General features: G+C 40.1%; 2 protein-coding genes across 10 annotated transcripts in view; one reads left to right on the plus strand and one right to left on the minus strand.

Annotated features, from left to right (window-relative positions):
* Positions 1-3,595, plus strand: part of ACSBG1 (acyl-CoA synthetase bubblegum family member 1) — a 57,184-nt gene extending 53,589 nt beyond the window's left edge. For all 8 annotated transcript variants that reach the window (XM_079129373.1, XM_079129374.1, XM_079129378.1 and 5 more), the window contains 3 exons: positions 282-421; positions 913-1,159; positions 1,988-3,595. In XM_079129373.1, the coding sequence (XP_078985499.1) occupies positions 282-421; positions 913-1,159; positions 1,988-2,073 (473 nt within the window). In that variant the 3' untranslated portion in view covers positions 2,074-3,595. The remainder of the gene's footprint in view (positions 1-281; positions 422-912; positions 1,160-1,987) is intronic.
* Positions 2,894-21,963, minus strand: IDH3A (isocitrate dehydrogenase (NAD(+)) 3 catalytic subunit alpha). 2 transcript variants are annotated; one of them, XM_079129382.1, is made up of 11 exons: positions 21,891-21,963; positions 17,408-17,470; positions 15,461-15,544; positions 11,162-11,276; positions 10,273-10,460; positions 9,659-9,792; positions 8,442-8,544; positions 8,286-8,350; positions 6,748-6,832; positions 5,637-5,789; positions 2,894-4,432 (listed from the first exon to the last, which is right to left on the minus strand). In XM_079129382.1, the coding sequence occupies exons 1-11, from the start codon at positions 21,915-21,917 to the stop codon at positions 4,349-4,351; spliced, it is 1,101 nt and encodes a 366-aa protein (XP_078985508.1). In that variant the 5' UTR covers positions 21,918-21,963; the 3' UTR covers positions 2,894-4,348. The 2 variants fall into 2 exon arrangements, with proteins under 2 accessions (XP_078985508.1, XP_078985509.1); XM_079129383.1 differs by having other exon boundaries at positions 17,432-17,470; positions 21,891-21,932.
* Positions 21,964-23,604: the final 1,641 nt, after the last annotated feature.

Genomic DNA, 23,604 nt, shown 5'->3' on the forward strand with positions numbered 1-23,604 from the left:
ATTGAAGAACAGAAGGGGCCTAGGGCTATGCTGTCTGAGCAGGCAAAATCTTGGGAGATGAGCTGAGGAGTGGGAATACTGGATGGCAGTTGTCCTCTGGGGAACTGCTGCCATCTCCCAGCAGCCATGAGGTGGAGAATCTGGCCCTGCCTCTTGCTCCAGAGAGGCATCCCAAGAAGTGCTTCCTGCTCTCCAGCCTCCCAGACTGTGGCTGAAGTTAGGTCAGGTTCAGCCAGGGCACCTGTTATAGCCTGTGCTGTGGCCTGGTCTTGCTTCCCTAGAATTGATCATCACCGCTGGAGGGGAGAATGTGCCCCCTGTGCCCATTGAGGAGGCTGTGAAAATGGAGCTGCCCATCATCAGCAATGCCATACTGATTGGAGACCGGAGGAAGTTCCTGTCCATGCTGCTCACCTTGAAGGTGTGTGTGGGGTAGAGACTGACTCTGGAGGTGCAGCTGGTGGGTGGTCTGTGGGTTGGGCCTAGCAGAAACTACATTTAGCCCAGGGTACATCTGGATCTCAAGGCTGTTCTGGAATCACTGCAGACAGTGCCACTGGCACTCCGAGCAGTTGTGCAGTTTAATTCCTCTGTCCCCAACAAGCTGCTGAGAAGACCCTTTCCATGCTACCAGTACATTTCAGTTTACAAAGTGCTGCATTCCTTGCAGCAAGGACTCGGGCTCCCAGGGCTGCAGACAGGATATGGCCCTGTTTCACAGATGATTTCACTGAGGCCTTCTCTCAGATCACTTCAGGGCCCAACCTGTTTGCATCCTGCTCATTATAGACTCAGCTCTCTGAAACAGTCCACAGTGATTCACACCTCTGCTTTCAGTAATAAGACCTCCAAGACCAGGGCTTGTGTTCTGCAAACTGAGGCTTGGTCTTCATCTGTCCTCTGGCTTTTCAGTGCACCCTGGACCCAGACACCTCTGACCCGACTGATTATCTGACTGAACAAGCTGTGGAGTTCTGCCAGAGGGTGGGCAGCAGAGCCAGCACCGTGTCTGAGATTGTGGGGAAGAAGGATGAAGCTGTGTATCAGGCCATTGAAGAGGGGATCCAGAGGGTCAATGCCAATGCGGCAGCCCGGCCCTACCACATCCAGAAATGGGCCATTCTTGAGAGGGACTTTTCCATTTCAGGTGGAGAGTTGGGTAGGTTTTTCTTTTTCTTTTTCACTGCTCTAGGGTTTGTGTGGGAAGGCAGTGGCTGTGGCAGGGCCAGGAAGTAGCCAGGTCTCCTGATGATACTCTCTCCTTCCTGTGGGAGGATATTGATTGCTCAGTGCATGCACTTGTGGTTTTATAGAATCTGTAGAATATCCAATCAGCCTTCCACGTCCATGGGTTCTTCAACCTGTGAACTCAGTCAACCACAGATGAAAAATATCTGGAAAAAAAAATGTCTGTACTGAACATGTATAGACTTTCTTTCCTGTCATTAATTCCTAAACAATGAAGTGTAACAACTATTAACATTACATTTGGTATTTTAAGTAATCTAGAGATGATTTAAAGTATATAGGATGTGCATTGGTTATATGCAAATAGTACACCATTATTTATAAGGATGCAAGCATTTTCAGACTTAGGTATCCAAAGGGGTGCCTGGAACCGATCCCCCATGGATACCAAGGAATGTATTAATTTAAGAGACAATTGCAATAAATTGAGGATCTGGAATGGGTAAGGTGGATATGGTTTACACTACTTTACTAATGCAGTCTTTTCTAACCTATTCCTAGTAGTAACATCCCATCACTTCCTCTGTATTTCGCTGGTCACACAGACCTGTGTTCCCTGGAACACGGCAGGGGGTATAATGCAGAGGGCAGCCCACTGTCTTGGAGGAAGCGGACACAGCCTGTCCTTGAGTACCTGTCAGCTTCCTGAGTTAGGGGACTCACTGAGTCTGCATCTTTATTACACACCTCAGAGTCTCGGAGCCTTGGTCTCATTCATTTCTTCCAATTTCTCTTTTAGGTCCCACCATGAAACTAAAACGGCTCACAGTTCTGGAGAAGTACAAAGATATTATCGATTCCTTTTACCAAGTGCAAAAAAAGTAATCAGGAGTCATCCTATGGTTTCCACTGAATAGATGGCAGGCCTTTCCAGTATTCTGAGCTCTGGGTTTTCTTCAGTCTAGGCCTGGGAACTGTCAAAATCTATTGTCTCAAGGTCAGGGTATGGCATAAATCTGAGAAGCCTCACATGTGGATAGTTTAAATTCTGTTTAAGTGTTGTTTCATGTTCAGGTGACAAATGAAATTTGTTCTCCTTCCAAAACTAAAGGGCTAATTTTTGGCCTTAGTTCCAGGTAGATTTAACAAGCTCACATAACAGGTCAACCAGTGGCGGGCTACTGGGGAAGAGTGACAAGGGGGAAGACAGCTTGTATTAGGAAAGCAAAAAGTCATAGCTCCCCCATGGCCCGACTTACTTTGGAATCTTCTTGAACACTGCCAATTCCATTATTCATTACCAGGCACTGCTACACCATGCACACACCAACTGACTTGATGCTTAATAAAACTGCTGCTGTATTTAATGTGTAATTTGAATATTAAACTTTTAACAGAATTGTCAACAAGTACCTGATTTTTTTTTTCTTTTCTTTTCTTTCTTTTTTTTTTTGGTCAATTCAGCAGGTTGGACAGAGTAGTAAGTATTTAACCCACAGGACTATGTGCAACAGGCATGAGTGGCCATTAGTGCACCATTAGTGCTCTGTAATAAATAAAGATGCAAGATAGGGTCAACTGGAACGGCTAATTCTAGTGTTAGCCTGTAGCCACCAGACCACCCCTTCCACTCTTAGCAACAAGTTGAGCCAAAACACCCTAAGGCTCCTGACCAGGAAATAGGCAGAAAAGGCATACATCTCAATTGGTTTTGGAAGTCTTTATTACTATGAACCCAAGAGCCACTGATAATTAGCACATTCCAATAAAACAGAGGAAGCGGCAGCTTAAAACAAAGTAAAATACATATAAGATTATAAGTCTGGTTACAAGCTTATAAAATGACCCAGACAGGGATATTTGTTGTTAAGAAATACCCTTGTGACCTGGGTACATTATGCAAAGCCACGGGTTTGCAAATTTACACAAGGGCCAAGGGATGACATGAGTTGCCTTTGGTGTGGAGCCAAAAGGTAACTATTCATGCTGTAGCAAAAGGGAAGGAGCTGGGGAAAGAAGATGCCTGAAGGTTACAAGCTAATAAACGCAGGACCCATTATGGCATGATTCTGTGAATCAGCCCAAGCTGTCAGCTACTGTCTCTGCAATGGCATCTTTTACTGGTGCTGTTGTGCAGAGAGCAGTGATTTGGTGCTTAGAGGGAGGCAAAGGGGCAGCCACTGAATGCAGAATCAATAGCCAACATCCCAAGTTCCTCAACTGCAGCCAAAATACAAGTGATCAGGTCACTAAGCAGTGTCACCTGGGAAGTACCAGTCAGAGTGCAGTCTGTTTCCAGACAGTGACGTGCAGGAGTAAGTGCGCCCAACGGTTAGCTCCCCTGGCCTGAACTCAGGGTGTCAGTACAGGGGCTCAGAGGCTGTGACAATTCATGATACATATAACATGTGTAGTGAAAAAGAATTACCACCCTCTGCTTCACTAAGAGCTCTTGCAAAGAATATTAAATCTTAAGGTTAACAAAATAATTGAATATACAATGTATTTGGGGATTTGAACCCAATATATTATTTATATCTTATTAACAAAATTACATTGCTCATTATATATTTCTTGGATCTGAAATTTTTATTCATAGTAATTCATGTAAAGGACAAATCTGTTGTTATTTTCCATACCATTAAGGAATATATCATTTTCACTGTTTTTGATATGAACTTTCCCAGAAAATTTCTCTTGCACCCTTTTAGTTTTATGTCATCTTGTGCTATTATGCCAATATACTATTTTATTTTCATTGTTTTTCATATACCAAAGAAAATAAGACTTTCATTTAAAAAGTTAGATATTCTCTTATTCTGTACCATTATATTTACAGTTGAAGAAAATTACTTTAACTGAATTGTAAAATGGTTAACAATGGCAAATGATACAGTCCACTTAGAGTTTACAAAAAAAGGTTTACCAGGTAGACATTTAATAAATAAAAGACGCACTTGGAAAAAGTCCTTTGAAAGCAGGCCTAGGGACATCACCTGCATCCTTGCACAGATTTTGCTAAGAAAAGGTCAGATCTAAAAATGCACTCTGTCAAGGAACAAGCAAACCAAATGCACACGTAACGGCAGGTATTCTAGAGAGAGGTTTATGTGGTAGTGTCCCTTGGGAGTGACTGCAGCAAGTACCATCTGTAGAGGTGTTAATCTAAATCTTTTACCCGGCGACAGATTTCTTCTGTGAAGTCTGAGCATTTTGCATTGCCTCCCAAATCTTTAGTTAAACTCTGAGGAAAGGAAAAAGAAAAAGTAAAAATGTTTCCATATACTACACTAAAGCAAAGATTTTTTTATTTAAAGTCCTCAGTGAGATGCCAACTGAGCAAGGAACTTGCCTGCTCTAACTTTAGTTTCTCATTTCAAAGTCATTCCATCACATGCCATCTACACACCACGGAGGCCTGGGAAAACCCAATTGCTAGTGTACACAAAAACACTAAAACAATAAGACACTCCTGCTACAAAAGAAAGCAAGGAGGTTTTCCAAAAATTTTTCCTTTGTTCATACGTTAGACCCTAAGAAAAATAGTGCTTGATCATGGATATTTAAATGAAAGCAAATCTAAACCAGAGGGTTCATGCAAAGTCCTTAGGGAATTTTTGAAGTTGAAGAAATTTAAGACATGCTCTGATCTATTTTTGGAGGCTGAGAAACAAATACCAAGGAAATACTTAAACAACTAACTCTTACATTGCACTCTTTCAGAGAGAAAATCTCTCACACAACCAACCTGTTTTCTACCAACTTACTCTCTCTTTAATGTAAACAAACCTTGATATATTTAATTCTCTTCCATCTGCATTCTACACAATTAAGAAGGTCTACTGTGTAACTTAAGCATTTCTCTGCTGGGTTCTAGAACATAATTCTTCAAATATAGCTTCAGAAAAAGACAACACCACTATAGATACTGTCAGCCTATTAAAAACAAGGTTGAGGTTGGGAATGTAGTTCAGTGGTAGGGTGTTTACCTAGCATGCAAGAGGCCCTAGGTTCAAACCCGAGCACTGAAACAAACAAACAAACAAAAAACCACCAACTTGCATTTCTTACATTTTGGCTAAAAAGTAATCTCAAATTATAAGATTTTCTTTCTTTCTTTCTATTAATGGGATCAGCTTTGATGACATTATACTAAGAAAAGGATGTGGCCGAGATCATATAACTAACAATAGGATAACAAGGCCTGCACCTGGCTGGCTCCCACTGCTCTTTCCATAGCACACTGTCCATCAGTGCTCCTTAACCCTGTTCAGATAAAGTATTTGGATCCTCAATTAAGAAAATGCACATGAGCCCACAGTAAGAATCCCTATTTAATGTCAAATCTTCTGGTTCTCTTGAAAACTATTATTTGTTCCCTTTATGCAGATAAAGCACATGAAAAAAACGCATTTTACCCAGCGCAAGTAGGTCACAATTAAAAATACCTTTCCATCCTTAATTGTAGCAAAACACGCAGCCTCAATTCTTGCAGCGTGGTCAAAAAGTCCCATGTGGCGCAGCATCATCACGGCACTGAGCAGCAGGGCCGTGGGATTGGCCATGTCCTTGCCTGCGATGTCTGGGGCAGTCCCATGAACCTACACATCAGGAAAAGTAACATTAGCAAGAGGGAGACAAGAACCAGAAGCGCTTGGCTGAGGATGTAACTCAGTGGTAGAACATATGCTTAGCATGCAGGAGCTCTGGGGCTTGATCCACAGTGTGAAAAATAAAAAGAAGAAAGGAACAAGCTGCCCTCTTCTGGGGAAGCTAAGGTCTTAATCATCTTTCCTCATCAAGCACACACAAAAAAAACATTTATTGAAAACTACTGTGTGCAATTCATCTGACACAGATCTTAGAAATAGGATTGGGGGTATGTCTCAGTGGTAGAGCACTTGTCTGGTTTATGCTGGGCCACAGGTTCAATCCCCATTACCACTAGAAAAGAAACAACTTATTTCTTTTCTTAGAAATAAGAATAAAAGGGGATGAAAGGATGTAGTTTAGTAGTACAGTGCTTGCTCAGCATGTGTGAGGCCCTGGGTTCCAACCCCAGTATTGTCAACAAAAAAAAAAAAAAAAAAAAAGAAAAATCCTTGGAGAAACAGAGCTACTTTTTTATTTAATTACAAAGATATGGACTGGGGACTGGGTTGTGGCACAGTGGCAGAGAGCTCCCTGGCACATGTGAGGCCCTGGGCTCGATCCTCAGCACTACATAAAAATAAAATAAAAGTATTGTGTCCATCTATAACTAAAAAAATATACATTAAAAAATATATATTTGTAAAAAAAAAAAAAAGACATGAACCAACAATCTTTTTCCAGTCAATTTTTGGTAAAGTATTATAAGTGAAGAAAGACTACATAAAGAAATATCTGGAGAGAAATGAACAAAAATAAGGCTATATAAAAAGCAAGGCTATATAAAGTGTCATTTTTTTGACAATTCACAGAACTCTCTAGTTAAAGTCTATGCATACAGATAACTCCTCCCGAATTCTCATGCCAACCTAACTCAAACTCTGCTTATATGTGAAGGTGGGTTCTTACCGACTCAAAGATGGCGACCCCATTGGCTCCAATGTTGCCACTTGGGGTCACACCAAGACCTCCAATCAGTCCCGCACACAGGTCACTGGGGGTAGAAAAGCATTACAAAGAATATTTTGAAAAAGAAAACATCTCAACTAGCACTGAAATTTTAGTTTTCAAATACCGTTCACCACTAAAAGAACCAGGATTCCTTGGAGCAATGGCTGATTCCAGGGCTAAGATAAGAAAAATGCAGATGAGCCTGGAGCAGCTTACTGTGCCAGGAAGCAATGTGAGGTCCAAAGAAGAGCTGAGTTCAAAGCACCCAGGAGCCATGGGAAAGGGAGCCTCCCTGGCCACATGGGGACAACCTGAGTATCAATTAGTAATGACAGGGATGGACACACCACTGAAGAAAACAGAAAATCATACGTCCATACTGATATAAATAAGTAAACAAATAATAAATGAGAAGGAAAACTTATCTTCATAGTAAAATGCCAACTAACAAATGCAGAATGATGGGTTAAGAAGTCACCATTTGGCCAACATCATATTTGTGTATGAGTGTGTGTGTGTGAGAGAGAGAGAGAAAGAGAGAGGAAGAGAGAGGAAGAGGAGAGGGAAAGGGAGAGATAGAGGGAATAAAGTAAGTAAGGTAAAAAGTTAAAACCTGGAGAATCCAGGGGCTGAGTACGAGGGAATTCTTTGTATCATTCTTATAACTTTACTGGAAGTCTAAAATTATGTCAAAAGTTACTTGGGACTCTGGGGTGTAGTTCAGTGGTAAGAGTGTATACTTAGCACGTCCAAGGCCATGGGTTTAATACCCAGCACCACAAAAGAAACAAATTACAATAAAATTGTTAAAAAAAAAAAAAAAAAAAAAAAAAAAAAAAACAACCCTCCTATCTAGCCATACATAACAAAAGATACTGAAAACTACTGAAAACAATCAAGAAATCAGGGAAGAATGGGAAGAGTGAACTAATGACTTGGGAGCAATATCCCAGAGCTGACTTGGCCAATAAATTAACAACCTGCCTCACATGTAATCATTAACCTCACCACTTAATTGTCACAATTCAATTCATACCTTATGACAAGTGCTATACTTGAGAATGCCTGATTGAAAATTATAAGCCATAGTTTACTTTAGGATATTGTTATGGTTTGGATCTTAAACATTCTCCACAAAGGCCATGTGCTAACCTAGCTGATGGCAATGTTGGGAGATGGTGGAAACATTAGATGGGGCCTAGTTGAAGGGAGTAGGTCATGAGGGAATGGGGGATGCCTTTGCCTTTGTTGCTGGCTTCTCTCTTTTTCTCTTTTCTTACTGCCCTTCTCACCATGAGGTTCTGCCTTAACACAGACCCAGAAACAATAGCGCCAAGAGACCATGGACTAAAAATGTCTGAAACCATAAGCCAAAATAAATCTTTCCTCCTTTGATTTAACTCAGATATTTTGTCACAGCAACAGAAAGCTAACAGACATTTATAAACTACAGGCAAGGGGGGAAAAAAAAAAAAAACAGGAGCAGTGAGACTTACCTAAGGATATCTCCATACAAATTTGGCATAACAAGAACATCAAATTGGGATGGGTCTTGTACCATCTACAGGGAATACAATTGTGCATTTAGCAATCAAAAACTGCATACCATGCACACTGTTCAAAGAAGCAGGAAAGTATAAATATATACTTACATTCAAACATACTGTATCAAGGTACATCTCATTAAATTTAATGTCTTTACAGTTTTCTGCAACTTCCCTGCATTTCTGCAGAAAAAGTCCATCTGACATTCGCCTGTATTTAATTAAATAAAAAATGCTGAAAACAAAGGCTGGCAGAAAGAAAAGGGTCAAATCAAAGAAGTAAAGTATATGCAGGAAATTTAAGCTCCAAAGGCCAAGATGTCTGATTTCAATTATGGCAAAATGGTTTCTTAGGCAGTTAATAAAACACAAGTTCAAAATATTTTGGGATCCTTCTGGAAGCCTAAAAGAGTAAAAATGTAAAAAACAGTTTGATCATGATAGAAAGACTAGATCTTTATAATATTAACTCCCAAGAACTAAGAAATACCCATTAATAATATTAACGTGTGTGTGTGTGTGTGTGTATAGTTGGGGACTGAAACCAGGGTCTTAAGTATGCTAGGCAAGTACTTTACCAATGAGCTACATTCCCAGACCCCATGAATATTATTAAAATTGTTTTAAAAGGTTAACCCAACTCTATTGTTTAAATAATTTTACTATTTTGTAAGTTCATACTTTCCTTTGATAGAAAGTATTTATATATTCAGAGATGGCCTTTAATAGCCTGGGCATGAGGATAATTTGAACTATTTAGAGGAACATATCAGACAGCATTAGCACTGACTATTTTAAGCCCCTGAGCACACGGCCATTTCTGAGACATCCCCACTACTTTACTTCTAAAGCATAAATAACATGGTCTCTGCTAATTTGCCATGACATCTGGGAACCCCAAATCTTCTCTGACTTTCTTTTAAGATAACCCTCAGTCCATTCTTAACTTCCAGGACCTGAATTCCTGTCCCTCCTCCTTTGCTCCTGGCATTTACCCAAGGAGGCCCAGCAAATAGGAGGTTAACAGAAGAGAAATGCTATACCCTCTGAATGGTACAAGGTTCTTTCCTAGAGATATTAGATGGATGAGCAAGGTGAAGAGAAGGAAAGCTTAGTCATTAATCTCCCCTCAATAAGGCAAAATGGCAGGGGTTGGGATTGTGGCTCAATGGTAGAGTGCTTGCTTAGCATGTGTGAGGCCCTGGGTTCAATTCTCAGCACTGCATATAAATAAGTAAAATAAAGATCCATCAAAAACTTAAAAAATTAAAAAAAAAAAAAAGAAAGAAAAAGCAAGATGGGACACTGGCCCCACAGGAACTCACATGATGTTGGCTTTGTGCACAGCTGTGACATTGCTCCTGTGATTGTTTCGGGCATACTCAAAGGCAAACTCAGCAATGCGCTTGCTTGCCTCCTCAGTGATAAGCTTGATGCTTTGCACAACTCCGTCGACGATCTGAAAGAAGAGGAAGCCCTGCCTCACTGGAAAGGGTGTGGGAACAATTCATTGGCTGGCTACATGTAAACAGCATCACTGTGGCATGCTTGCGTGGGGTCAGCCAGCATGGCCGCTTCACACACACAGTGTGTCAATGGAGTCAACGTCAAACTCAGCCCTATGAGGAAGATATCAGCCCCACCAAACAGAGAAGCAAAACTGAAGTACAGAGAGTCACCTGCCCAAGAGCACACCTGAGAAATGGGGAATTTGAAATTCAGAGGCCAGATGCCAAGGTCTGTACCCTAAGCCACATCAAGTCCTGTTCTTCCTGGCATTCATTTGAGTACAGTCAACCAGAGACCCAGCAGCAAGACAAACACCCACAATTCCTCAACTGAGTTGTCTTTGGGAGATATTTTCATCGAAAATGTGGACAACTGTCCTAAGTACATAGAAAGCAACTTAAAAATAGAAAAGTATCTAAAGTGAACATACCACATGTTCAATTCCACTGTATTCTCCTTCTGTGTTCTCTCGAATGGTGACAATATTTACATCAGTGTAAGGAGTTTTATACCCTTCGATTGAGACACATGGACGGACATTGGCATAAAGGTCAAATGTTTTTCGCAGCAATAAATTCATAGATGGGTGACCAGCTGCTATTGGGGTCTTTAAAGGGCCTGTAATAAAGAACACCCAGATGACAATAGAATACATTCTAGTCTTACTATCCCACTAGAGGCCCCCCTTGTAAAATATGTTCTGTCTCGAACTTCACCCACTCCCTCAGATTCAGGTGATGGAGGAAAATATCCTCCCAGGAGTTTTCTGGAACATGAACTGTATTTCTCATCTTCAGAACATCCTGAAGACAAGCACTGTGTCAGGTGCTCAACATTATCCATTATCTTCTCAGTCACTAAATTGGGGTCATGTAAAAATGAAGGGGGAAAAACAATCCCAAGAGTAAGACATTTGCCCAAGCCTCTCAGTCAGTAAGAGGCAAGATGAGATTCATATGTGGATCTGTCTGTGGTTTTACAGACTGACAAATTTCAGTGTCACATGTTGGTAATTTTGAACCAACCTTAAATGTATATTAAAATAAAAATGTATAAATTAGGTACAAGACAAATCTAATTGAAGATAAATACATACTATCAGTTGGTATTCACTAGTAAGACTTCAATGTTTTTACTGGAGTTTGAAAAGAATGTCTCAAATAAAAAACAAAGCATCTTACTCTAAGGGTTAACTTCACAAAAGAATAGCTTTACTTTAATTGATGCCAGGCTTTATTTAGCTTATGTGCAGGAACTTTTGAAAATGTGACACCTGGAGCAGAAAAAAATAATAACCATCATTTCCACTTCAGTGCTACCTTTCAAGCCCATCTTGTTCTTGTCCATTGATTCTTTGGCTTCCGGAGGTATCATCCACTTTCCTCCTGGTCCTTGAATGGCAGTGACGTTCCGCTCCTCCCACTGAATAGGTGCCTAGATGCCACAACAGAGTACAATGAACTAGAAAGATTTAAATGAGACTGACATTCACACTACAATGATAAACAGACTTGGAATTTCAGGCACAACTGGTAAAAACACATACGATAAGGTCCAAAGAGTTCCTGGCATCAGAGAAGCAATGTCATTCTCTAGCATGCCCAGAGGGAGTCTCCATATTACTCTGGCCCAGTCAGTGCTCCTAGTTGCCACCTGCTCACTTATTTTCTTTACACAGACTCTTAAGGTGGCTATAATTAGAATATCATAAGGAGTGGAGAAATGTGGTTCACAGAAACACTTTATAGTACTGATACATGAACTTTGAAAATACTACACTAAGTGCAAGAAGTCAATCATAAAAGACCATATATATATTGTTTTGAAAAATAGTGTTAGTCATCGATGGGCCTCTTTTTATAAATTGATTTATATGTGGTGCTGAGAATCAAATCCAGTGCTCACACATGCTAAGCAAGCACTCTTATCACTGAGCTACAAACCCAGCCAAAAAGACCATATATTATAAGAGTTTATTTGTATGAAATGTCTGGAAGAGGCATTTATGGAGATAGAAAGTAGGGCTGGGGTTGTAGCTCAGTGGTAGAGCACTTGCCTAGCACAGGTGAAGCACTGGGTTCAATCCTCAGCACCACATAAAAACAAATAAAATAAAGGTTAAGTTCTTAAAAAAGAAAAAAAAAGTAGATGAATGGTTGTCTGGGACAGGGAGGAGAAAGGATCAGGGATTGGGGTGCAAGAATCTGCTCTTAGGTATGAGGTTTCTTTTTGGTCGATGAAATGTTTCAAACTGGGCACTGTGATGAAGGACTATAATCCCAGGAGTCTGAAGCAGAAGGATCTCAAATTTGAGACGAGCCTCAGAAACATAGTGAGACCCTGTCTCAAAAATTAAAAAAATAAAAAGGGCTAGGGACATGGTTCAGTGGTAAAGTGCCCCTGGGTTAAGTCCTCAGTACCAAAAATAAATTTAAAAATAAAAAATTTTCCAAAATTAGGGCTGGGAGTGTAGTTCAATGGTAGGACATTTGCAAGGCCCTGAGTTCAATCTTCATTACTGGCACATCCCACACAAAGTTACAAACTTCTGTAACAAAGTTTCAAAACTCTGAATATACACAAAACCATCAAATTAAATTGTGTATGTTTAATGATAGAATAGTAGTGGTGAATTATATCGCAATAAAACTTTTTTTTAAAATTCAGAAATGTTATATAACCTATAAAGGCACTAGTTTAAGGTATAAACCAGGGTCCCCTTTCTTTCTACCCACATCCCTGTGTATATGGACACACAATCAAAAACCAACACATTGACCACGCAAGTCCTAGGGAAAGAAGTTCAGAATTAGACATGGTCTTTGTTCGTAAGGAGTTTACAAGTGAGTTTGGCAATCATATTGCAGTTTGCTCGGGGAATCTGTCACTTTATAAGCTTCATCTCCTCTGAAGGAGTTTTAATTAGAAACTCATATAGGAAAAAAATGTTTGTATAATTTAAGTAGATTTCATTTCTCGGCTTATAGCTATTAGTATTATAATAGGCACTTATTTAATCTTATACATTATTTCACCTAGCAGGTATAAGGAATAATAATAAAGCATCAGTTCAAAGTCCACATTTCCTAAACCCCCAAAAGTATTTAAAATATTTATCTAAATTGACAGCTGGGCTATTAGAAGTACTAATATCCCATCCTATTCTTAATGACAATAACACATTAGAATTTCTTAAAAATATTCTTTCAGGGGGTTGGGAGAGGTGCATAGATCAGTGATAGAGTATGTGCTCATCATGTGCATGAGGGCTCGAGTTCAAGTCCCAGCACCAGAAAAAGAAAAGACCCTCTTAAAATCTTCTATATAACTAAACATCAGTTTTATTCTCTGTTTTGACATAAAGGTACACTGAGATAGGTAACTTGGTAGGGCTTAAAGACCTTAACCCAGGCAGGGTTCAAAGTTCCACAAATACAGCAGTTCTACTTTTGATACTTTTATATATAACAGATTTTAAACTACCAACAATGGCAGTAACAAGGGCCTCCATGCTGGGTTTTCTGCCTGGGGCCTGCTATGGCTTGGCCTCCACCACCTGTGCCTATAATGGCCAGGGTCCTGGGGTTTCTGAGCACCTATACTGTGACCAGCAGAATGTGGTGGCAGCCAGCAGACTGAGAATGCTTCGGGCACTGAACACTATTGCCTGGAGCTGCTGCAAACAAGATTATGAGAGTTACTTATGTTTCCAGCTGCTTCCTGCAGAATTTCAGCTCTGCTTTTGCACTGAGAGTTTTCAATGCAGAACTGATTCAGGCTAGTTGAGGACAAGTCTCTGAGAAAACAAGTACACTGATATGAATGCAATTTGGGGGGAAAAACTGTGGAAAATTTATACTGTGACAATCCACCATATCAGCCTGTGGCCACTGAGCTATGGAAGGCTGGGGTCTGGGGATATAGCTCAGTTGGTAAAGTGATATAGCTCAGTAGGCTTACCTAGCACGTACAATTCCCAGCATCACAAAAAAAAAAAAAAAAAAAAAAAAAAAAAAAAAAAAAAAAAAAAGACATAATCTGACTGATAGCTTGTGAAAATCATTGATGAGAGGGAAAAAATCCAGATGATGAAACGTATCAATAATACCCAGAAACTTGAAAATTATGCTGAAAACACACAGAGCTCTCTTCTTTATTTAAGAAATATTGGGTACAAGATCTTCATGCAAGCCAGGCACAGAGGCACATGTCTGTAATCCCAATGACTTGGGAACTGTAAATTCTAAGGCCAGCCTCAGAAACTTAAATGCCCCTGGGCTCAATCCCCAGTAAAGGGCAAAACATTTTTCTGGCTGGGGGCAGTGGTACATGCCTGTAATCCCAGCAGCTTGGGAGGCTGAGGCAGGAGGATTGAGAGTTCAGAGCCAGCCTCAGCAATAGCAAGGTGCTAATAAGCAACTCAGTGAGACCCTGTCTCTAAACAAAATATAAAATAGGATTGGGGATGTGGCCCAGTATTCGAGTGCCCCTGAGTTCAATCCCCAGTACCAACACAAACAAAACAAAACAAAACAAAAACTTTCTCTGGAAGACTATTTAAGGAAAATTTAACAGTGGATTTTAATATACTTGACCTATCTTACACAAAAAAAAACAGATTACCTCAATTGTCTTTGTATATTTAGTCACAGAAGAAAAGATATTAGAATAATTTCATGGCACTGTTCCTAATTTACTTTAATTCGTTAGTTTTATTAAAGTGTAATAGTTTAGGTTCTTGTTTAGAAACAATAGAAACTGTTTGCTTAAAGAGAAAAAGAATTATTGGGAGTTGAGTAGCTCACAGAACTGATTCAAAGTTGCTGTGGGACTAATGTGCCAAGACATTGCCAAGATTTTACCATACATACTGCCATTGGCACTACCAGCCCAAATAGTGTCTATTATGCCAGAGGCCAGGAAAGAACCATCCTTCAGGCAGAGAACAGGGAGACCTTCAATCAGTAGAGGCTCAAGTTAGCACTGAGATTTACATGCATTGAAAACTTAGGGTGTTTGGTACAGCTGGAAAATGCATTTATTCAGGGATCAGGAAGGATGATTTTAACCTTTGAGGAGTATCAGTTATTGAGCTGAGGGGTTTACATTCTTAACATTTAATCTTTACAACCTTGTGTGAAAATTTATCCATGATGATAAAACAACTTATTTAAGGTAAAGCAGCTGCAGGTGAAAGATGGACCCCTAATTTGATTTTAGGTCTGGCAGCTCTGGAAGATTTACAAAGCTCTTTTATTCTATTCCTAACCCCACTGCTTCAGTCTGTCATTAAGTATTACCAAGATCGTGAACAAAACTATATTGGCAAAATTAATATTAGTATAAATTATATTAGCAATATTGTATTGAATATTCATTAAGGGGATATATATTTTTAAAACTTAGTATACTTTGAGATTCTCAGTAATAAGCACTGTAATATATATCAAAATTAAATGGCAGTAACAAATAATGCTAAAACATGCATTATTAAAGTGAAAATCCGTGGAGATTAACAGACCTTACCAACTTTATAGAACTGAGTGCATTTCATCCTAGGAGTTCATAGAAATTCTTCCATGAAGTGCTATTAAATAGATTTTTTAAAGCCAACTTACTTTGGCAGCATCAAAAATCTTCATAACTGCAGCTGAAATTTCTGGGCCAATTCCATCTCCTGGAATTAAAGTTACTGTCTGAACCTGAACATAAGAAATCATTAAAGACAGTAAGAATTGATTTTCAAAGGGTTAAAAAAGAACATCAGTGACAGAAATCCACTTTACAGGGGTTCCTCAAAAAACTCAAATGCTGCTAAGAAAGCACACAAACCTTCCCCAAGACAGTCAAAGTGGAGATAGGAATCAACAGACAAGATATTCCACAATTATATTCTTACTTGAGCTCAAAGGTTTTAAAAAGAATTCAATGCTCTTTAAATAAAACAAAAATAAATTAAACTACCAAATAAACCTCCCAGACCAACTGATTCTGTAAAAAAAGGTAACAAAACCATTTCACATTAAAATTTTAAAAGTTCCTCATGAAGGCAAATACTTTCCTGTCCATGTGATCCTGGAAAATCCTCCTGTAATTTCTTCAGATTTACAAAGCTCTTTCAAATTTTTAGAATATCAGAGCTCTGTTTTGACACTCAGAGAAAAAAAAAAAAAAAAAAAAAAATCAGACCTCACATCAAGAGAGGGCCTCCACTTATTTTAGTTCCCCTATAAAATTGCTGCCTCAATGATAAGCATAATGTAAATCAGTTCAGTAATATGATTTGTAACCAACAAAAATAAAAACATGATCACACCTGCAAAGTGGGGGAAAATCAGAGGATTTGAATGATCTTTTCTCTCCATTTGGGAACTATACATTTTATTGTTTGGGAACTTCATTTCACCTGGTTCCAGTTGCTTGATCTGTTTTTTGAAAATCACTAACTCAAGTTTCTCTCTTTTGCCTTCCAGTGATCCCTCCTGGACAGGTACACTAATTCTCAATTTTTCTGTACAGTTGAAGATTTTTAAAAAATAAATATTTCCTCTTATTTCTTTTGAAAATAATCCCCTCCACCAAGCTAATATTTTTAAAGAACAGATAGACTGAAAATTAAATAACAGCAGATAGCAATGATCATCTTATCAGCTTTCAGAACACGTTTGAAATGCTAGCTTAGCCATCCTTGAGCTTGAAGTGCAAGCCTCATTCTGCATTTTGCATAAGCAGAGTCAAAAGAACCCTTTGGTTTCTTCCTGTTCTCCCAATGTCATCAGGCCACCAGAAAATTGATTTTTCTACCACAGCATAAAAGGTAAATAAAGGAAAAAAAAATGTACTTCCTTCTTATAAATTCCTCATGGCAAAAAATGTTATATGGGAGTATAGGAATTATGAAATCCAAATCAGATTCTATAAAAAGGGAATAAAATAAAAATGAATAGGAAATCACTGACCCACAGTCTTAGAATGTTCCAAAAATGTGGGATCAGTTTTGAAAGCACAGAACTCTAATGCTAGGAATTCTAAAAGCAGCAGATTTAATGAGCAATGGATGATCCACTAAAATGATAATCTATAAAGACTGAATGAGGAAAATGTAAGCCTACAGGGCTTATAAATGTTTGAGAAATTCCTAATTGGCAATCTACTGTTTTTAGGGAAGCTCACAAATCAAAAATGCAAAGCAGGTTTTGAAGCTTCTCAACAATTTTCTCTCAACTTGCACTACTTTTGAAAAAAAAAAAATTGTCTTACCAAAATGAGACTGTGAAATAAAGTAACAGGCTCAAGGGTAATTCTATCTATTTTTATAACGAGGTTCCTTCAAGATATTAATGTGACAGGCTTACATAGCCAGCTGTAATATAATTCTTTTAAATGTGCAAGTGACCTAACAGATTTGAGTGTATGTTAGCCAATAATTTTAATAAACATTATAAGCATGGCCAAATTCCCCTAAGTTTAAATAAATGGAGATGAATGCTACATAATAAATGTATTAGAGCATCTTTCTTGAGAAACTTCTAAAAGGGAAAAATAAAAGACATAATTATACTCACACCACCAGCAAAACCTCTGGTCACCTGTTTTGGGTTGTGGAAAGCACCCAGCAGCCGAGAGACCTACATTAATATCAACAGAGAAATGTTATGCACAGAATTAAACCAGATATAGTAAATAGTGAAGATGAGCCATTTCTGATGGCCGATAGTGCTGCAAATTTGCACAGACAGATTTGGGAACTTCTCAGGAATATTCCTCTCAAATATTAGCTCAATGTAGCTAGCTTGTCAGATTTGGAAACCTAAATATTTGATAATATTTACCTGTGATCTGAGAATAAAACTTTACTTTTTAAGTTTAAATATTGAGATTTTCTATGATATGGATGGTTTTACATCAACATTCTTAACCACCAGGTCAATTTAGGGATAACACACTCTCTAAGTACCAGTAACTTTAGATCCAGGAAGGTCCTTATGAAACCCAAAGCACAACTCATTTATTTTACAGGTGGAGTCACTAGGTTCAAAGAGTAGCAATATGCCTAAGGTCACAGTGACTATCTGACAGAAGACCAGAATGCAGGTCTTCTGACTCATTGGCCAGTGTGTCTCCAACCATATTTTACATCCATTCTTCTCCCATGAATATTAAGAAATTACATTTTATGCCAGGCATGGTAGTGCACACCTATAATCCCAGAGGCTGGGGAGGCTGAGACAGGAGGACTACAAATTCAAAGCCAGACTCAGCAATTTAGTGAAGCCCTAAGCAACTCAGTGAGATCCTGTCTCTAAATAAAATATTAAAAATGGGCTGGGGATATGGCTCAGTGGTTAAGCACCCCTGGGTTCAATTCCTGGTACCAAAAATTAAAAAGTTAATAAAAAAAATAAAAAGCGTTGGTGATGTAACTCAGTGATTAAGTGTCCATAGGTCCATTACCAAAAAAAAAAAAAAAAAAAAGAAAAGAAAAGAAAAGAAAAATACACTGTATAATAAAATCTAAGAAATCGAAGAAAATTTATGCCGAACCACTTGATGCCTGTGCCATGCAGAGTGAAGATTTTAAATAATTTATTTCTTCTACTAACGTAGGTAATATGGTCACTATTGTTAATTTTGGGGGACTAGTAAAAGATTCCAAAAATGCCACCCAGTAATCCCATCACTCCAAGACATTACCATTGATACATTTTTCCCCCAATCAACATTATCATACAACAAAAATATAAATTTTAAGTTTATTTCAAACTTTAGTAACTCAGACTTTGAGGACTGGTAAAGTCACAATAAACTATTAAAAAACAAAAAGATGGCTTGAAACGCTGAGGCAGGAAGATTCCGAGTTCAAAGCCAGCCCCAGCAAAAGGGAGGTGCTAAGCAACTTGGTGAGACCCTGTCTCTAAATAAAATACAAAACAGGGATGGGGATGTGGCTCTGTGGTCAGGTTTCCCTGAGTTCACTCCAGTACCTGCACCCCCCCGCCCCAAAAAGAAACAGGTACACAGACCAAAGACATAAAAACTCACTAAAATGCTAAAGGTAACTTTTTTCATGCTAGATACAAGAGCAAAGAGACATCTGTTACATCCTGTTTTAGTCTTCCCTTTTGGAGCCTGAACCTTTGTTGAAATATTGGTCCTACTAATGATGAGACAAAAACCAATAATCAAGAAAGTGTAAATGAATTATATTCTCTAATCCTATGTAATACACAGTCATGTCTCTCGACTGAAAATAAAAGGATCAATTCAAAAAGAATGCTCTATGCCCTCAGCCAAATCTTCATCCTAGGGCATGATGCAATCACCAGCAGGTGGCTTACTGGACAAGAGGACAACTGAAAGCTATTCTGTGAGAATTCTTTTCCCACCTCCCCACCTCATCACCCACTCAGTAATGAGGGAAAGACAAAATAGACTCCCATCCCTGTGATACAAGACTTAAAAAAACCTGACTTAAAATGTAACCCCAAGAGTGCAAAGATTTTTAACGAATTATTTGCTGTTGGATCTCTAGTACCTAGACATTACCTGCCTCATAGTACATGCTCATGACCTAGAACTTTCAATAAAATAAGGGTTTTTAGAGAACTATCTTCTATAACACACTTGTACTTAAATCACATCATTTATTTTGATAAAACCTAGAGACAGGTTCTCAGATGAGAAAACTGACGCGAGGCTTGCAAAGCCTATACTGGATCCCTGAACTTCTTCTTCAAGGCCCTGAGCTATCTTAAACCCTAGCTTCTCGTTTCCTTTTTTACCTTAATACACCAACTTAAAAACATAACACATTCAGTGCTGGATAGATGTAGGGCAGGCTCAATAAGTGCCTGCTAATGGCAACCTAGCTCATTATAGTATTTTTTAAAATTTTTTTAGTTGTAGATGGACACAATACTTTTATTTTATTTATTTTTATGTGGTGCTGAGGATGGAACCCAATGCCTCATGCATGCTAGGCAAGTGCTCTACCACTGAGCCACAACTGCAGTCCTCGTTATAGTATCTCACAATCAGAAAAGTCTTTAGAACCCCTCTATTTTCTCTACGTGAAAAGTTTTTTTAAAGCGCAGACTCCCTTTTTCAGATAAATAAATCAAAACCCAGTAAAGTATCTGCTCTGATTGAACCAAGCATCCTAGGGTCAGCCTCTGAGGCACCAATCCCTAAAGGAAGAAACTGACCCAGAGGTCAGATGACTCTGCCAAAGTTCATATAGGGGGTCCATGTCAGAGGAGAAACTTCATCTTCTGATCTACAGCATGACACTTTCTGAACTCCTACTATGAGAGTTTTTTTCTTGCAGATCACACTAAAAGCAAAACAAATTCATCAGCACATTCATGATCAACAGTGTTGCTTTAGTCCCTCATTTTGAAGGTTTAATGTACCTATTAAAGATGAATTAGGTGATAAGTGCAAGCCCAGTGATTGAGGGATTAATTTGTTTTAACAGTGATGCAGAAGTTGCTTTACCTTTAGAAGCAAATATAACAGCTACCATCCCAAGTATATCCCAGTCTGAAGAGAGTGACAAAGTAGAATCTAGTTATCAAAAAACCCAGTTATTGATGCTCTAGAACCACTGTATGCTTGATGACTGCCAAGATAAAATATTCTGATAGATAAGAAAGCTTCAGATTTTTATCTTCCTTCTGTATGTTCTAGGTGTTTTCATATACATTAATTAAGTCTCAACTTGGTGACACAAGTATAGATATTTTGCAGATGTGCATATAAAGGCTCAGAGATGTTAAATAATTTGCTCAGGGTCATGAAACCAAATGATGGCCCTGCCAAATTTAAACCTAAAACTCCTAAATTCCAGTGTAGAAATCTTATCACTAAATAACAATGTATCCCTGAACCTATCTTTAAACTTAAAAAAAAAAAAAAAGGAGAAAAGTAGTATCAAGTTTTATAGAAAAATTAAGGTGCTTATGGTAAACTCCCAGGGGACCACCCTTTAATAGTAACAGGAGACTAACAAGGCCTGTTATTCCCAGTACTGTACCCACAAATTTACTATGTGACCTTGGCCACAGAGCAAGTAGAATGGGTGCAAGAGTGCTGGGGAGGTAGCTCTATGGCACCTGCCTACCTCGGAGCATTTGCCTGGCATGGTGAGGCCCTGGGTTCGATACCCAGTACTGGAAAAAAAAAAGATTGGAAGTGTGAACCAAGACACTTGGGTTCCTCTACCAGCAATGACACTGACTTCCTTGGTGACCTTGAGCAAATCTGTTAGGTTCTCTCCTCAGGGAAACCAAGGAACTGCAAAAATAATCTGAAATCCTTTCCAGCTCCAGCATCTGGGCTGTCAAGGAGAGCTAGAGATTTCCAGATAGCAAGATTCCCACTAATAACAGGTAAAAAAGGAAGATGCTGTCTCCCTCAGGGAGCGTTTAGATAGTAATGCCAAGGTGTAAATGTCCTATGCCCTTTAAAGGGGAAATAGACACAAGAGCACAGAGGTCGGACTGGGAAGAACTCCAAGGCCAAATCTGGCATGAAAAACAGCCCCGGGATTCCCTCACCTGGGAAAACCCACGTCCCTACGCCTGCGCCTGCGGTTACCCTGAGGAGGGTCAAACAGACTTCAGAGAGGCCTGAGCTGCGCTCGGGGGCTGTCGGCACGATTCGCACACAGCAGGGCCGCAGCCTCAGAAACCGCCGGGACCCCGGAGCAAGGCGGCGGCTCCGTGACCTGCCACGGCTCCGCGCGAGGCCTGGCGGTGGCCCTGGCGAAGGTCGGTGGTAATATCTGAGGCAGGGCCGACACCCCCCGCCTTGACCTTGACGCAGTCGTCGCCTCAGGCGCTGCTGTCCCGGCTCAGGGTTGCCCATACACTGCGTGCCGGCCACTGTGCGCCGAGAACCAGAGGCGAAGACAGACTCCCAAACTGTCTCCGAGGGCCGCGAGCCATCTGCCCGTCGCGGCCAGTGAGTGGTCCCCGCCCAGCACGCGGCCCACCAGTCCGCCTGCTTTTGCTGCCAGCCTGCACATGCCGGCCTGCCAGCACTCACCTTGGAGATCCACGCGGACCCGGCCATCGCTTCTGCTCCTTTCAGCGCGGCGACAGCGGTGGTAGTAGGGCGCGTGCGCGCAGCCGGCCTCCGGAGCCCGCCCCGCGTGGCCCCGCCCCTGACGCCCCGCCCTACCTCCGGCCCGCCTCGGGATTTCTCCGCGCTCACTCCCTGCCCCGCCCCTGAACACCCGCCGTTCCTACTGGCCAATCACCGGGCTCGTCTCGCGGTGACTCACCGACCCAGGCGCTGAGCTGCGACCCGGAAGCAGCGGGTCAGGAATCTCCGGGAAGCCTCCACCCTTTTCATTCATTGATTTGCTATTTAGGTAAGACGTTTGGTGCGCGCGTACTGCCAGTTTTCTAGAGTTGGAGAGGTGTCGCGCCTCTCACGGAGTTTATAATTCTGTGAACCGAGAAATCATTTACTCGCTCCACAAATACTAATTTTTAATTTTTTTAACAGCTTTTTTGAGGTATAATTTGTATATCATAGAATGTACTCACTGTAAGTGTACAGTTCGATGATTTTGTAGTAAATGTAGTTGAAGGAACATTACCACAATCCTGTTTTGGGCTTACGGAAATGTTGCTTCTGCCCGTTTGCAGTCAGTCCCTGCTTCCATCCTCAGCCCCAGAACAGTGTTAAATTAAGCCCTGGAGTTCATATTCCTGTAGGAAAGACAAGCATCAATCAAGTATGTCACAAATGTGCAATTAACTGTGGTTTATGATTCAAACCAATCATGGAAATCAGGGAAAGCTTCTCTTAGGAAATACTTTCCTCCCTCATCCTCTCTCTAGGTGCCAGAAGAGGCAGAGTGATTGTGACCAGGTCTCTTCCCACCCTATCCTAGAAAGGTTCCTTATCAGGAGAGGAACTAGCCACCTAGAAAATTAATGAGTGCATTGGGGAAGTGATGACAGACACTTTCATTAAATAAAATAAATTGAGACTAAATATGCAGCCTTGTCGGGAAGGAGGGCTCTCATCAATCCCTTTCCCTCAAACCCCTTCCTGCATCAGGCCCTGAAAGGCCCATCCTGAAGTGTTCTCTCATAGTCTTGCCTATCCCCACTGTTCCCCTGTGCCTGACTATCTTGTGCACATACTGTTGCAGCAGCCTCCTCATCAGCTGCCTGCCCCTTCCAGTCCTTTCTCTGAGCCCTTTCTTTCAGGCACAGTTCTGACCAGGGCTTATCCTACTTTTAAATACCTGAATCGCCCTCATTTTCTTCTGTTACTGTTTTTTTTTTTTTTTTTTTTGTAAACAAATGGGATACATGTTGTTTCTGATTGTACATGGAGTAACAGCATACCATTTGCATAATCATACATTTACATAGGGTAATGATGCTTCATTCTGTTATTTTTTCCTTCCTCCCATCCCTCCCACCTCTCTTTTCCCTCCTTCCTCCATTCTTGCCCTCCTCCCACCCCCGATTATGTGTCATCATCCGCTTATCAGTGAGATCATTCGCCTTTTGGATTTTGAGATTGGTTTATCTCACTTAGCATGATATTCTCCAATTTCATCCATTTGCCTGCAAATGCCATAATTTTATTATTCTTTATAGCTGAGTAATATTCCATTGTATATATATATATATATATATATATATATATATATATATCAGTTTCTTTATCCATTCATCAATTGAAGGACATCGAGGTTGGTTCCATAGTCTGGCTATTGTGAATTGAGCAGCTATGA

Source organism: Sciurus vulgaris (genome assembly GCF_902686455.1).
Source record: "Sciurus vulgaris genome assembly, chromosome: 2".
Lineage (NCBI taxonomy): Eukaryota > Metazoa > Chordata > Mammalia > Rodentia > Sciuridae > Sciurus > Sciurus vulgaris.